We start from the raw sequence: 16,436 nt of genomic DNA on the forward strand, positions 1-16,436 counted from the left end.
ACCCACGGGCCTCTCCTCTGCAGCAGGAGAACCAATGGTTACAGCTCTGTGACCTCCGTGTGCCTGCCAGGCAGCTGCTGAGGGAGCAGCACCCATGGGCCAGGGTGAAGGAGGGCAAACCCAGCGAAAGCAGGGCTGCACGTGCAGGACCACGGTGCCACTGTGCTCTTCGAGGAGAGGCTTGGGCAGGACGTGGTGTCCACCGTGTCACCTACAGCCAGGCCTGAGCCCAGCCTCAGGCGCCTCTCAATTGCTCGGGCAGGAGCTGAGGTGCAGGTGGGAGGGATGGACACCCAACCCCTGCATGGGAGCAAGGTGGTGGGCAGGCCGTGCCTGCCCGGGGCTGAATACCCACCCCGGCTGGGAGGGCGCAATGCCACAGGGGACGAGACAAAAGGGAGCACGGTGCGTGTGTAACGCGCGTGGGCCAGCTGAAACTCCCATGGGTGCGCAGGGACGGGCTCAGAGTTCGTGATGTCCCGGGGAGAAGTTTTCTGAAGGAGCCAGGTGGGACGCACGCAAGGGCAGGGGATGCCGCTGGGACCGACGGCCGGGGCGGGCCGGGGCGCGGGCAGGGCCGGGGCGGGCAGCGGGGGCCGGGCGGGCCGGGGCCGGGGCGGCGGGGCGCCGCGGGGGGCGGAGGGCCGACGCCCGCCTCCGCGGGGCCGCCCCGCTGCAGTCTCCCGGCAGCCCGGGAGGAGGAGACGGCGGGGCGCGCAGGAAGCAGCGGGGCAGCCCCGCGGAGACGGACGCCGGGCGGGCGGCAGCTCCGCGCCCCGCCGCTCCCACCGCCCGCGCCCCGCGACCCCCGGCTCCATGGCGGGGCCCGCCGCCCCCCGCGCCCCGCCGCGGCCCTGGGCCGCTCTGCTGCTCCTCGCCGCCCTGCTGCCCGCCGCCGCACCAGGTAGGCAGCCGCCCCGGGCGCCCGCCCGGAGGTGCCTCCGCTCTGCCGCGCGTGGGTGAGCCTGTGCTGGTCCACGCGTGTCGCTGCCGGCCCCTGTGCCCGGCGTGCCCTGCTCGCCTCTGTGGGGTGCGTGGCGGGGAGGTGTTCCGCGGGGCTGGGGAGCTGTTTCGGGGCGCTGCGGTGACGGGCCACCGGGTGCTTCGGTGCGCCGTGTCGTGGCGCGGAGACGCGGAGCGGCATCGCTCCCTGCCGCCGCCCGGCCCGGGGACAGGCGCCGTGGCGGCATCGCGGTGGGACATCCCGCCTTGCCGAGCCGGGCCGTGCTGAGCCGAGCCGCTTCCCGGGCCCCGTCGCCGCGGCAGAGGCACCTGCCGCTGCTCCGTGTTTGTGCCGGTCTCTCCGCCGGGGCGGGCGGGCCGGGCGCTGCAGCGCTGCCCTCCCCGAGGCTGGGGAGGGAGACCCGAGCGGGGACGGGAGTCGGCAAAGCCGGGTCAAGCCCCGGCACCGAGGGTCTGGGAGACCCCCCGCAGCTCTCCAGGACACCAGGACCCTCCGCAGGTCAGACCGCTGCGGCTCCGCTGCGCTTGGGGCAGCTCCGGGGCGCGGGGCTGCAGCCCGCAGGGACGCTCCCGGCCAAACGTGAGCGGAGGGCAACGGAGGGCTGCTTCCCTCTTGCCTTTAGCCCGTGTGTGCCTTCTTCCCGCTGGCACCGGGTGCCCGTCCCTCCGTCCCGTTTGGGGTCGGCTGAAGAGTCCCGCTCAGCCGGTTAACGGCGTTGACACCCGGCAGTCCCCGCGCTGAGCATCTCTTTTGAAAGTCAGGAGAGATCCCTCTTCGTTCCCGCCGCCGGAGCCCCGTGGATCGCACCCCGGATGAGTCTGGGCGAGGCTGGAGCTGCTGTCAGGATTCCCCGGCGTCTCATCCTATCGTTTAAACTGCTCTCGATCGTGGGGTGGCAGATCTTCCCCGTCCGTTCCCGCGTGGAACCGGTGTACGGCAACTGCAGCCCCCCGCGGCACTGCCTGCACCGCAGGCAATGCTGAGTACCTGGATCTGTCTCAGCTTGTGCCCGCAAGGTCTTTGCACCAGAGCATGGCTAGAGGCAGGGCATAAAGGGACATACGGTGGCATTTCAGCACCAGATTTTAATTGCTGGGGTTACCGTGGCCAGGGCGGTACGGGAAAGCCTACTCCGTGGCTCTGAACGCAGTGGCTGCCCCGTCTCCAGGCCGATGCTGTAGCTGCAGAGGAGCCAGTCAAGGATGGTAGCATCTCATCCCCTCGGCAGCTCAGGGCTGGGCAGGACCTGATGTCACCCCGTGGCTCCTGGTGCGTTTTCATGTGCAGCTAAACAAACTAGAAAGATCTGCTTAACCTGGAACAAGGGAAAGATCTTCAAGCCTGGTTTGAAGACCCTGTGTAGCCCTCTCTTCCTGGGCTGCTGAAGGTGCGTGGCTTGCAGGGGTGCACAGTTGCAGGGTGTGTTTGCAGGAGGCTGAGCGCAGAGCAGCTTTGCTGGCAGGTGCCCATATATCCACTGCTGTCTCTTTCCATGACATGCTGTGCCCGTCCAGGTTAAGCCTGGGATCACTCTCCTGGAAGTGGATTTGTAGTAGCGCTGCTCCATGGCAGTGGGAAATGGAGGGGGAACTGTATCTGCTGTCCCTGGGGCTGCCTGCTGGCAAGAGAGAGAAAGCCGGAAGGGAGCAGGGGAGTCTGTGTGCTGATACCACAGGTGACATCCATGGGAAATGTCATAGCCTCTGAGGAAAAGTGTTAGCTGTTGAACACAGGCAGGCTTTTGCTTCTCTGACTGTGTAATGTCTAAAGTGATTCTAGAGGAGTCTGAAACTTTATGGAAGCTACATCCAAAATTTTCGGTACAGTCTTTCTTCATTTGCAGTCCCACACCAATGTGCTGTAAAACCAAGCCAATTTCTGAACAAACCCAAATGTCTTGGCATAGAGCTGCACAGAGCACTGCATGCTTCACAGCTACTGGAGCACACCAAAACCTGCTCGAGTGGGAACACTGCACTGTTAACCCCCAGAGGGGCTGTACAGGACTCCAGTGTGGGCTGCACGTGTGCTCCTTGTCCCTAGTGGTGTGCTAGCCATGCTGAGTGGGCACCATTTTCCTTCTCCAGTCTAGAGAGTGGTTTATAAGCCACTAAACCCAGACTGTGCCCTGAAGAAGTGCAGTCTCAGGCAGGAGGCATAGTGGGTGCTGGAGTCCTTTCTCAGGGGTTAAAAGCTATCGCTGAGTGCCTTTGCTGCACTTGTCCCTGCTTTCTCATCTTCTAGCTGTGTTTGAAATCGTTCCTCCCCGTTCTCCTTTCCTCGCCTTTCCAGCATGCGCTCTGTCTGGGTGACCTGTCCCAAGCTCACTCTGCACTTCGGAGCCTTTGCCCGAGTGCTGTGTCTGGCAGACGGGGGGGCTGCCTTGGCTCAGCGGAAGGGCTCCGACAAATGAAGTGAAAGAGCCCTTGATTTTTTTGTCTGTGGAAAGAAAGGAAGAAAAGATTTTTCCCCAGTGAGGGTCTGGCATTGGGCTGGTGCTGTCATTGACTTTGCTTGTGTTTATCAAAATGGAAAGTCAGTGTGGGGCCTGTGCCCGGGATTGCCATGTGCAGTCTCTCGGGCCAAGGAAGCGTAAGAGAAGGGTGTTGTGCTGGAGCCAGTTTAAGGGGCAGATCCCATTTGTGTTTTGCCAAGAGGGATTTTTGTTGCTTGCAGCCAGATCCCCCGTGTGGAAGGATGTAGAGCACATACTGACAGCAGAAAGCTGTAGAAACCCTCCTTGGTTGCTTTTATACAAACAAAATTCAAGCACCACCTGTGGCCAGGGGGAGAAATTTGGGAGGAACATTAGGAAGAAGCTGAGCTCAAAACAAGAGACTTGCCGACAGCAGCAGTAACTCTCATTTTCCCTCCTTGTCTAGACCTTGTGACATAAACAGAGAAAGCAGAAGGATCTCCAAAGGAATTTTCCACTTCATTTAGCTCTAAGGAATGTATCTTCTCAGTTATTTAGGACAATGCTGTAATGGTCTTAACTGTATAGCTCTGTACCAGCCTCTGGGTGTGTCAGAGGTATGAAAGCCCTTGTGCTGTCCAATTCTGTAATTCCAGCTCTTCAGACAGCACATGGACCGAGGCTGGCTGGACATGTGGTTAAGAAGATGCTTTCAGAAGCTGAGCTGTATAGAAAGAAAATACAGGGGGGCTGAGTAGATCATGAAGCAAAATAAAGCCATGGCATGCTTTCTCTGTGCCTGCAGAGGGAATGGGAGCTTGTCTGTATGATCCAGTGCATTGAGTGAGCATTCATATGCCTAAAAAATATAGCTCCCTCCTTAGACACATTCACTGCTCAAATGACATGGACATTTCTCATGCAGGACACTGAAATAGTAAATGTGGCTTCTGAGTCTCAAGATAAGTGAAGTTGGACTTCATGTCTGCTGCAAGTTGTCTGTAGCCATCTGCAGGTGCATCTTCAGATCAATGACGCAAAGCAATATTTTCACCAGGCTCAGTTTCTGGTGCTCTTCTAGGACCCTGTTGTGGTTTAACCCAGCCGGCAGCTGAACCAACCATAAAGCCATTTGCTCACTCCCCCCACTCCAGTGGGATGGGATAGAGAATCGAAAAGAAAAAAAGGTAAAACTCATGGGTTGAGATAAAGACAGTTTAATAGGACAGAAAAGGAAGATTATATGACATCATATCATATGGAATATCCCTGTGGCCAGTTTGGGTCAGCTGTCCTGGCAGTGCCCCCTCCCAGCTTCTTGGGCACCCTCCACCTTCTCGTTGGCAGGCCAGTATGAGAAGCTGAAAAGTCCTTGACTGCTTGGCAGCAACTAAAACATCAGTGTGTTATCAACATTATTCTCTATCCTAAATCCAAACCACAGCACTATACTAGCTGCTAGGAAGAAAATTAACTCTGTCCCTGCCAAAACCAGGACAGATCCATAGTTTCTCCAGCTGGCAGCTGTGTCACTGTGTCATCCAGCTCTCTCCATCACCAGGGAAGTGCTCAGGTGTGTAGTTAAAGTGACATCGGGATATGATGGCATCAGGCATTGGGGCTTTTAAATTTACACTGCTGCAGTTCAGGTATAACCAGGACTGGAACCTTTTCCTGACCAAAGACCTCCAGAATGAGCCTGTGTTTGGTGGCCTGAGTGTGATCCGAAAACCTGCAGCCAAACCAGCACCTTTTTTTTTTTTAGTTTTGAAATGTTGGGATTTGCTTATCTTGTTTAACTTGAGTTACCAGTCTTCATAAAATTAGTATTCCATAACTCCTCCCTCACCTGCCCAAGGGAGCCGTTCATAACTAGGCGCGTGCATGTATCATGGGAACACTTACCACTTGTTGTGCGTGTGATTTCTGCTGAGCGGGAGGAGGGAGCGTGGATGTTTCATTATGCCTCCCACAGACCGATAACGGACCCAGCAGGTGAAGCGGTCACTTCTCCAGAGGGAACGGCGTAGACTTTGATGTGCCTTCCTCTCAGGAAGCTCCGTGCTGCTTTTTTCATCCCGAAGCTTCAGGCGTACCGCGCAGCCCTGAGAGGGCAGTCCCAGCCCTGCAGACTCTGCGCTGATCCCTCAGGCAGGTACCAGCGCTCCCTGTTGTGCTTTTCTCCCCCCAAATCGCCACTTGTCTGTTCTGTTTTACAGCCCCCTAAAGCACCAATGGTTTCACCAGTGTGTTGCACTGCAGGATTGCTTTTGTTCCTCTGAGTGCAGCCAAAATTTTATTTGCTGGGAACTAGAGTGTTTTCATTATTCCCCAAGATGAGAAATTGCATCACCTCTGCAGCCCGTGCCCCTGCCCAGCATGTGAGAGAGGAATGAACCGCCTGGGGGTGAGGCAGTGAAATCCAGAGGGGAGCAGCAGGTCTTGAAGCTGGGGAGATCCTTTCTCTCTGTCTCATGAGGAGCCCAAGTATTTTGCTTCCACGTGGGCTGAGAACCTGTATTTTTGCTATGTTTGCACTGACACTATAACTTCTAAGGAGAGGTATGGCTTATGTCTTCAGGACAATAAAGGAGTGATGGGTCTCTTGAAGAAATGGGGGGTTGTCTGGAAGATCCGTTGCTATGCGTGACCCAGTATAAAGGCGTTGAACTCAGATTTACATTTTGTTGTATGTGTTTGCTATACTGCCGCTTATTCTGCTGCGCTGTTGGCTGCAAACCCAACAGTCTGTGTTGAATGTTCACAAACTGCAGTGCCAAAATAAGCACTGCCAAGATCAAGACAGTGGCTTAAAAAGCACAAGATTTAAAAAACAAGAACTGCTGAGATATTTCGCTTTGCTGTCTGTTCTCTGAGTCTCTGGGACACACGTTTCTAAGCTTTCCTCCACACCCTGGATGTCTAGGGATTAGAGGGACAGTATGATGTAGTCCGCATCTCCATTGCCTGCCTCTTTCCAAAGGGGCACTTAGACCAGCAAGGGGATTTTGCACTGACCCTGTACCTGGCTGGCTGGACTCCTGACACTCTCATCCCGTCTCTCACATTTATTCTTACTTACGTGCACCGGCAGCGTTTGCCTGCAGCACCTCCTTAGTTGGATTCATTTCCTTTGGGGACGTACAAGCACCTGGAAAGTGTCAGGTTTCCCTGGTGCCTCTTTAAACTTTAGACCAGCTTGTAATGAAAAGGAGCTTTTTTTATGGTGGACCACACGGTTGAGTGCTTAACTACTCTACTGGTAGCAGAGTTAACAACTGCAACATCTGTGCAGGCTGCTGAGCTCCCTCCACCTCCTTCGTCCTGGAGAGGATCCTGGTACCCACCTCTCTCCAGACCTCTCGTCCCGTGCCCTGCCCTCCTAAGGCACACGGCTTCTGGGTTTCTGACACACGTAGCTCTGCAGACACCGATTCCTCCTCCCCGGTTCCCCAGGACTGGATGTAATGTAAGGTCTTCTCTCCTTGTCTGTCCCTCAGAGTTTCTGCAAATGTATGTTCAAGCTTCAACATATTTTGTACTGTTCACAGCATTTTCAGGACAGTTAAAATCTGTGGAGGTTATATTGTACGTTTCTCGAGCAGCAGTCACCGTACCTCACTCTCATTGAACTCGTAACCTCTGGCCTGCCGTTAGCTCTTTATAAATTACGTCTGCACCGTGGGACGTGGGAGCTCTTCCCATGTGCCAGCGTACCCTGGCTGCGTCACACCCCCGTGCTGCTGTAAGAGCTGACCGCGCTTCGGTGCCTCTGAAATCGGTCCGCATGTGTGGCTCCATTTCAGTGTAGGTGCTTGCATTTGGCAGAGTTGATCTATATTTAAAGCAAATAGCCCCAAGGAGTTGAGAAGCAAGGAAAGGTGGAAGAAAGACCCGAGTCACATAGAAATTGTGTGCTCTAAACAGAGAGCTTTTCCTAACCGAAGAGAAATTGTTAGTTACATCAGATGAAGTACTGAAATCCTGTTGTAAGGAAGTCAGCCCAAGTTTCTCCTCGCCCTGGAAGAAAACCTAAAAGGTACATCCAAATTTAACTATGTACGTATTAGAAAGTGGTCTGGAGAAGTGTGCGTTTTAAATCACCCCTCTTCAGTGAGTAACTTGATCATCAAATCAGATCTTCATTAAACAGAGCAAATTACCCTTTGAGGACTGTGGAGTGTGTTCACATTTCATTGTTCCAGAGCAGCTATTTCACTATTACTCAGTCATCAAGTCCTCTTGGGCATCTTGTAATGGTCCCGGTTCCAGCAAATCTTTCCAACTGTTGTATTCTTCTGGCGTTAAATTGATTATTTTTCCACTGGAGGAGTCAGTCGTTCTTTATACATACATCTGCTGTAAAATAAGAGGCAACTCTTCAAGTGGTTATTTGTCATCATGTTTACTATACAGTTGGCTGCAATATTTTGGCTGAAACTATTTTTGGGGAAAAAGTGTAGAACTGTTGGAGCTGGAGTTTTTCCTTGTCTCTAAAAAAAAAAAAAAACCAAAACCAAAAATAAGAGAAATTGAATAGTTAACGTAATTTGGTTTTGTATTCTGTAATGAAATGCTTTATCCCTCCTTTCAGAGTGGCATCCTTGGAAGTGTGTACAGAATGGGAAAGGGTTTAGTTGGCAACAGGAAACAACTACTGGGTTTACCTTAAAACTCTCATCACAGAAAGCAGCAGATGTGACTGGCAAATCACGCTGCCGTGGCTGGCGGCTCCCAATGCCAGTGCCCAGCCTCAGCCCTGCCACCTGCCTGGCCAGCCCTCGCAGAGCCCCCGGATGCTCCCACTGCCGAGGGAGGGGAGCGCGGGAGCAGCACCCCCTGCCCACCCCTGCTGCCCCTCCGGCAGCCTGAGAAGTAGCCAGGCCTGGTGCTTGCAGCCTCGGGAAGCCAGCGTTAGTTTTACCTGTGCTGCTGAGGTCCTTGGGCCAGCTCTGAGAGCACTGCAGCACGCAGGCTGTGGCCAGATAGATGGAGGGCTGGACGCAGATGCAGTTAGTCCTGCTGGGTAGTGTCTTGCTTCACGTGGCAGCCCCACTGAAACACCTAACGGCACCAGAATCCGGCCCTGCGTGAACAATTGAGCTGCGCTTTCGCATAGTCTGAGTGTTTTTCCCTTTCGTCACCTTTTGAAGCCACGCCGAGTTTGGTGACATAATTGTGTGGTCTTTAGCGTTGGATGCTTTGCAGACGGCCCCGCAGCTCGCACACGGAGAGGCTGTAGCAGCGTCCGTGGACTTGGCAGAAGGCTTGCTGCACTTTGCAGGAGCGGGTGCTCTGGGTTGTGTGTTCGCAGCCTTGCTGTCCGTGTCAGCTGAGCTTCGCATCAGCTTTTCTCCTAGCTGTGCCATTGGTTTGACGTTTCTGGTCTCCCAAAGTAAATGTATTATAAACAATTTAAGAGTGAATGGCAGTGATGGAAAGGCTGCGTCTGGCTCGGCTGGACTGAGACTTCAGCCTGATTTCAGATTGCATGTATTTTTAATATATGTATTTGGTAAGTGTCTGAGGTCTTACTTCTGGGGAGGTGGGCTGGGGATCAGAAGACCTGGTGTCATTCACAGGTCTGAGAGAAACTTTCAAAGTGATGTCTCACCTTTCCTGGGCTCCATTGGCCCTGTTTTAAAAATGAGTTGAACGCTTTTTCCATGCTGTGGTGTCAGAGAACTGCCCAACATAAACCACTGTTCTCTTCTACTTCAAACTTTCCAGGCAAGAAGTACTGACTGAAATCTTTTGTGAGATGCTCAGTAGTATCTCTGCAGGGTTTTATCAAACCTCGGTAAGAGGCTGCTGGCTTTGTACTATCTTCACACATGGCATCCCTGCAAAGCAGAGAGCTGACTGTCCCCTGAGGAGGAGAAAGGTGCGGGGGCTTGTGTTCCCCTCTGCAACTCAGGACACGGGTCCCTGCTGTAGACCCCCTCTTGTCTATTGTGTATTGTGCTGTGATTTGTGATATGCTTCCACACAGACTTACCTGCCGTGTGTGGTGGCACTCCCTGAAACCGCTGGACATAGCTGAAGGAACTACATGCATATTATTTTGCTGGATCGAGCCTGCAAACTGTTGTGGCTTGGTGTCTGCCTCTGCAATCTGGGGATGTTAATCCATCTGTACCACAGAGAGGTGCTTGAGGATAAATCCAGCTTAGTGATGAGGTCACGTTTCTCTGGTGAAAGAGACTGTGAGCACAGGCTTGGGGAGCCTGAAAATGTAGAGCATCCCAGCTTTCATTTATTCCAGTCGGTAAACTTCAGAGTCTACCTGGATTGTTTAGAAACTGATTTTTAATTCGTAGTTTTTATTGACTTCTGTGTTCCTTAACTTGTTTGTTTTGCGAGTGAAATTATTTACTATCAATCTAGACACTTGCTACGTTGTACGATCTTGCAGCATCTTTGGTGATGCTGGAGCCCTACTCCTGAGTCTCAGGTCCAAAGGTGTTTGTATGCAGAGGAGAGCGGAAGAGCTGCACTTGGAGTGTGTGGTTGTAAAAACCTGAATATCTTTTCACACCGTGATGGTCCATGAAGTACTGAATGGCATCCGCATCTTGAAGTGTCTGGTGCTTGCAGACACAAGAAATTGCTCTCTTCCCGAAAAATCAAACCCAACAGAAAATGAAGTAACACAGAAAAATAAGCTCTTCTGTGATGCCACAGCTACAGTATTGAAAACCTAGAAAGTCTAAATTTTAAATAGCAATATCAGCAAGCCAAATTTTCTTGTTAGATGTGTATATTAATGTACTTTTTTGTTTGCAATATGACGATTGCTGTGCCACAGTGCTGAGTTCCTGTTCTTCACTATTTATGGCCACCGTAAATCAGGCTGGTCCTCTGAGAACGTGAGTGCACGCTTAATTGGTGTCGGGACCGCTCAGTGGGCACCGTGTGCGTCTTCATGAACGCCCTTCCCAGTCAGGACCAGAGCTGCTGGGTTTCAGCTGCGGAGTGCAAGGTAATACCTGTTTATTGCCACGAGATGTCTCAGACCACACATGCTCCCCAAGCGCCCTCGCAGCAGTTCGGTCCCCAGCTCAGGACATGCTGTGCCCATGGAAGTGCTGATTGCTGAGGGCCAGACACCTCTGCAAACACGCTCGCTGTCCTCTGCAAAAACAGCTGTTGGAATTATTCTCAGGGAGGGATGATGAGTGGCACGAGACATTGTGGGGTTCTGCTCGTGTTTGGTACTACGTGTTTGGTGCAGATCGGACTGGAAGCCTGCAGCTGATGATGTGACATGGCAATGGGAATGAGTGTGAAATCTTGGAGGGGTGGAAATAGATTTCATACCACCACTTTAGTAAAGTTAAAAGAGAAACGGCCTTTGCATTGGCTTAAGTCTTTCCTTGCAGTGGCAGCAGGCCGGGTGTCCTGCATTGCACTAGCACAGTGCTACGCAGGAAGGTTGGCGTGGGCACGGCTGCATCCGCACAGCGGTGCACTGGGAGCGTGTCTGGGAGAGGGTGGTTTCCACACTCCCCACTGGAAATGGAGGGAACCATTACCCAATGGTGGGGGTAAGCATCAGAGTAGCTGGTGAGTTAATATGGATGTTGCTGAAAGAAGGTGTGCCTTAAGAGAGGGGGGATTCTTTTAGCATGTTCCCAGCATTCTACCTGTTGCTTTCCTTGGGGAGAAGCAAGTTTTTTCTTACAACTGGAGCCTTGCAGAACAAGCTGCTAACAATTGCAGTAAGGGTGGCAGAAACAGACCCTATGAATCCAGACATAAGTCTCCATAAAATTAGCCATAGGGTTTGCAAGGCTTTCGGCAATGAGAAAGGAGCCATTTGGCTTTTGTAGCAAGAGGGGCCTCTTGCAAATATATATTTTAAGCTGCTTGTGCTCTATAAATATATATTAAAAAAAATACTTTTATTATGGTTACAAGAAGTCCCTGTAAAAACTGAGAAGGCAAATAGTGAAACTTTGAAATGTCTGCAGGAGCGTTTCAGTAATTTGGGGCCCCTTCGTATGGAAGAAAATCACTGTGTTTCAGGAAGCTTTGCTGCTATAACAAAATGTTTGTGCTTCTGAATGGTAGCAGATGGCCGGCCCAGAAGATGGTAGCAAGTTGCTTAAGCTGCTTGTAAACTGGTGCAAATTTCTGTGCCTTGCTAGTAGCAGCTAGCCTTGGTTTGAGGGATCCAAGCTTGTCTCTGCTGCCACTGTAGGGCTGCTTCCCCGGTGTTGGCCATGCAGAACATCCAGATCCAGGCTGCCCATAACTATGTTGAGCAACATCTTGCATGCTTTGCAGGTCTAGTCGAAGTACTGTGATGATACAAGATGTTACTATTATAGAAATAAGGGTTATTTTCAAAAGGAGCTCATTACAGGGACCAGCCAATGTTGGTGACGGGATGTTCAGAGCTCACAAACAAAGCAGACAATGCTGAATGGGTGTTTTGAAAACTTTGTTGCTTCTGAACGGCACTGGTGCCAACTCTGTGTCAGAGGGTCACCTAGCAGAGAACGTATTGTATCAGTGCACCCTTTCACTCCACCTCTCCTTCCAAATCTCCCGCTTTGGGTGTTCAAACAAGGATACATGAATAACGTAAAATAGGAGTCTGTGCACATTGGTAATGTGTGGCTCTGCCAGGCTGCTAGCTATCCCATGTTAAAGACTCTGAAGTCTGCCATGGTCCTTCCTGAGACTTCCTGTCATGATTTTTGCAGAGGCTTTGTTGACACAAAGGGTTGATTTTCTTCCCCAGATGTCCCTCTTGCTGTATATCCCACTGGTCAGGGGTGCTCTATGCTGTGTGGGGAAAAGCTGCAAGTTTTGGACCTCAACATTGGAGGCCAAACCATCAGTTGCTTTGTAGATATTTGTATTTTCAGTTCTAGATATCCCTGGGCTAAACCAAGGAAGATGGCATGGATTCTCTTTTACAAACTTGCAGAGCTGTGAGTGCATCTTTTGATATGTTCAGCTGCTTTTCAAGGGTATTAATTGGGTAAAATCTTTGCTGACTATCCCAGCTGGTAGTTGACAGACCGTGGTGTGTAAACTGATGTGGTGATTGCAAGTGGCTGCTGCCGTTTGCCTCAGTCGCATCTGCTCAGCTATGATAGGACTAGTTATAGAATAATGTGTAATACAGCCCAGGGCTTCACATGAAGCCATTGCTCTGAATATGACTGCAGAGGTTTGCTTTTTGAAAATGAAATTAAATGAGAGGGTTGTATATCAGTAATGAAGATTTGTGTCTATTTCTTATCTGAGCCCAGCCTGGTGCAAAGCTCCTAAGAACAGCAATATTAATATTCTGGCCATTTCCTTGGCATGCATTTTATCTACTATCTATGAGTTTTGAACTTTGCGAGATGTGGAGTGTGTGCCGCCAGCTTCCCTTTCCAGGGTACAAAGCTACATATGTACTTGTTGAAAGATCTTTTACAATAAATAATGTGGAATAAAGTTATTTAGAAGAATCAGGGATGGTGTTATTTCAAGACATGAATTGTGAACAGTTTTATATTACAGGTTGATAATAATGTCTTCATGTTTTTTATTTGCATTTTTTGTGAAGAGGAAGAAGCAAAGACTGTGTTATTTTAGGATGTACTTTTTCCAATCCCTGTGAAGAAACTTAATCTGAGAGCTACTAATGAAAGAGCAGAGACTAATATTGAGCCAGTGTTTTGATCTTAGCAAACCTGTACCTTGGGAAACTCTCAAAGTTTTCTGATTTATGAAAAGTTTGCAATGTGAAATAAAAAATGAGAGTTTTAACTTTTTTTTCCATTCAATGCATGATGAAGCTTGAATTCCTACTCTCTGACTATGTGAGTCTGAGGCATTTTTGGCAGTTTTGAGTGGAAAGTTGAACGTGCACTTCAACTAGAGATGGAATGGAAAGACTTTACATAAACATGTGAATCTTCGGTAGATTAAAAAATCTGTGCTACTTTACAGGGTAAGGGAGCAGGTTTAGATATATTGAGGTGGTTTTAGAGAGAGGTGTAAACCAACCCACACCCTCGCAAGTAATCAGAGCCCTTAGGGAGGATGATTTGGTGAAGTCTCTGATATGCATAAAGGAATGAACCAAAAGCAGAGCCACACCAGCCAAATTGCCAATGCTTTGGATCCAAAGCTAATCTTTGCTTCAGAGATGTCTCACTGACACGCCCCCCCCCCCCCCTTTTTTGGGGGGGGGTGAAAATCCCAGCTTAGGTACCTAAAGAACATTTGAAGCCATGTGGTTTTGTCTAGTTGTGTCTTGGTTACCGCTTGTCACTGTTCCCACAAATGACTGAAGTAATCCATTTAGTGGGTGTTTGAGTGTTGAAGAGCCCGAGATGAATGAGTGTTTCAGAGGCTCTGGAGTTGGGGTGTAAAGGTGGCTGAGAGTTGTTGGTTCCCCACAACCCAGCGCCCCAAGTCAGTACAGAGAAGGTTAGTATTTGTCTCCTGCTTTGAGGATCCCAGCAGCCACGAGTTGCACAAGGTTTGGAAGGAAATTAGGTCCTTGAATAGGAGTATTTCATTAAATGAAACTAAGCATATGAATAATATGAACATATATGAAGCATATAAAGCTTTGTGCTTTATGGATGTGGGTAACAACTGCCTGATGAGGTTGGAGCGAAAGCCAGTGCAGATAGAGAACTGTGCTGCCTGCTGTGAATTTCCATAAACGTAGTTTGTATTTCCCATCAGGATAATTACACATAATGTTTTCTTCAGCCTTTGAAAGATTCAGGGCCTCATTCTTCACTTGACTGCCTCTGTAATGTGCCATTCGTTTTAACAAGATTGCGCTAACATGAAAGCAGAACAATGGAGTGAAGATTTAGGTTCATAAGAAGTAATCCAGGTGCACATCATAAAGATGCTGCCACGGTTTAGTTAGCTTGCTAATGAGCAGTGCAATTTTAGTAGGTGTGTTTTCCTCCCTGGAGATCTATGGCCATACCTGCAGGGAGCAGGACAGAGGTTGGCTCACAGGAGTGCGTGCTCCAGCTCTGACTTGTGTCCCCTGCCAACCCACATCAAAGCTAGCCTTGGCCACTGGGCCGCGGGGAGGGGGAGCAGTGGTGGAGGGGATGCATGACAGCCTAGGAACAACGCTGTCTCTTTTTCACTACCTCGCCTGCGGACATCATTTGAGGCCCACCTGGAGGGGAATAGGCTGGCTCACCTTTAAGCCATCTGTACGGGGGTGAGGATAAATGTGGGTAGGCTGCAATGACTCCCAGACCCAGGCCCCACGTCCAGGCTGGGCAGAACAGCATCATGCAAGCTCCATGCTGGTGTCAGTACTGGAGAGAAGGGCATCCGTGGGCTTGTGATCCTGCACAGAGCTGGGTCACCCTTCCTGTGTGTGGGCATCAGCTGTGGGTGGAGAAATGACATTTTCATCTTCAACTTAAAGCAAGCTCTGCATATGTTGCCTCATGTGGAAATCTCTAAAGAAAGCTTTTCCTCAGTGGCAGTTTAACAGAATATGAGAAATCTGCTGAGATTAAGTCAGTCTGAGCAAATTCTTTGTTTTATTTCGTGTTTTCAGGATGAAACCATCAGAAATTTAAAATAAATGGAGCAGTGCTAGCAGATGATGTCATTTCTTCCTACTGTCATGGTGGATTTCACCATGTGCATTTATACCAGGGGTGAGTTCTTTCTTGTAGAAACACATGGAGAGATTATGGCTCAGAAGTAGCAGTGGGGGAGTCAGTCTATTTTACAAGAGGGATACAATCCATCCTGGTGCAAGCTTTGCATTATCTTCATGCCTTCTTTTCCTGTTGTCGTGGACAAAATTGCCAGGTTGTTAGAGGAGAATCAGAGTGTTGCTGCTTGTCATGGGTCGTGCAGCCAAAATCCTGCCTGGGCTCCAAGGGGCACTTCCAGTAGCCCCACACCCCTGACAGCCTTTGAACTGTTTGAGGGACGAGCAGCAGACCGGGGCAGTGGAGAGCAAAGGGGAGCCCTGCTTTCCAGGAGCCTGCAGTGGAAGGCTGGTTGAAACCCACGGGTTTGCTTGGGGCACCAGTGACAGATGGATCCTGCCCATGCAGGCAGATATTCACACGTGTGTGCCCTTGGGTCTGCCCTGAGGAGTCGCTCAGGGAGGATCCTGCTGCCTCGGGAGTCTCTCAGGGAGTCATTTCTTCTCCTGCCTTCTTCTCCTGCACTCAGAGAAATGCAAAGTGGGCTTAAAGCCAGTTTCCCTCCACTCAGGAAAGCATCACCTCTTGTGATACCAACAAGATGATTTAACATCAAGTAAACCGTGCATCCAGGGCCAATGCAGTTAAAGACCGCAGGCTTTGTAGGGGCGGCTGTGAGAAGTTCGTAGGGATGGTCCACGCATACAGGTGGAAGTAAGGGACACCCCAGAAGAGACGTGGCTTCCAAGTATTCATCACTGCTTGGCAGATTTCTCTTCTGTGGTGTCCACCTCTTCTCTTCAATGGGCAGTGTATTTTCAATGCCTGATTTGACAGCAAAATATGCATAAGAAAGCAGTACGAGTCAGGTGACCCTGATTTGAAAGAGGAGACTAACCAAAATTGTAGGTCTGTTAGCTTTGTGGCAATGTTATGTTTGCTGTTTGCTTTCCTGACAGGGTTTTGAGGTACAGTATGCTTCATTTTAGACTGTGAGAAACACAGAAGTTACCTCACTTTTGAGTAAATAAAGAATGAAAATATGAAGAACAAATTGGAGGTGAAAATAATGTGGAGACTATGGTAATGAACATAGTGTGGAAAGACACAAGCTTTGAAGGGGGTGTTTTGTTCCAGAGAATGTCTTGCCATGGCATGAGTTACTTGATGTGGGTTCACGTTCTCATTTTCTCAGGCAGGTTTCCTTCCCGTCACTGAACATCTGACTAGGGCTAGAAAACAGCCTATACAAGGGTTATCTAGAGGAAAACAAGCTCAGTTATCTTTATCCTGTGCTTTTGTCACATTTGTGATTGCATTCAGATTAAATTCAGACTTCACTACTTAAAGTTCCCTTAGGCTCTGATTTATCTCAGAAACAGGGCTTAAGATGTTGTAAGTT

The 16,436-nt window shown here is 50.3% G+C and overlaps 1 protein-coding gene across 1 annotated transcript in view; it reads left to right on the top strand.

Annotated features, from left to right (window-relative positions):
* Positions 1-726: 726 nt before the first annotated feature.
* Positions 727-16,436, top strand: part of FNDC1 (fibronectin type III domain containing 1) — a 77,173-nt gene continuing 61,463 nt past the window's right edge. Inside the window, exon 1 of the mRNA XM_054822386.1 lies at positions 727-904. Coding sequence (XP_054678361.1) covers positions 817-904 — 88 coding nt within the window. The 5' untranslated portion in view covers positions 727-816. The remainder of the gene's footprint in view (positions 905-16,436) is intronic.

Source organism: Grus americana, chromosome 3, assembly GCF_028858705.1.
Source record: "Grus americana isolate bGruAme1 chromosome 3, bGruAme1.mat, whole genome shotgun sequence".
NCBI classification, from domain to species: Eukaryota; Metazoa; Chordata; class Aves; order Gruiformes; family Gruidae; genus Grus; species Grus americana.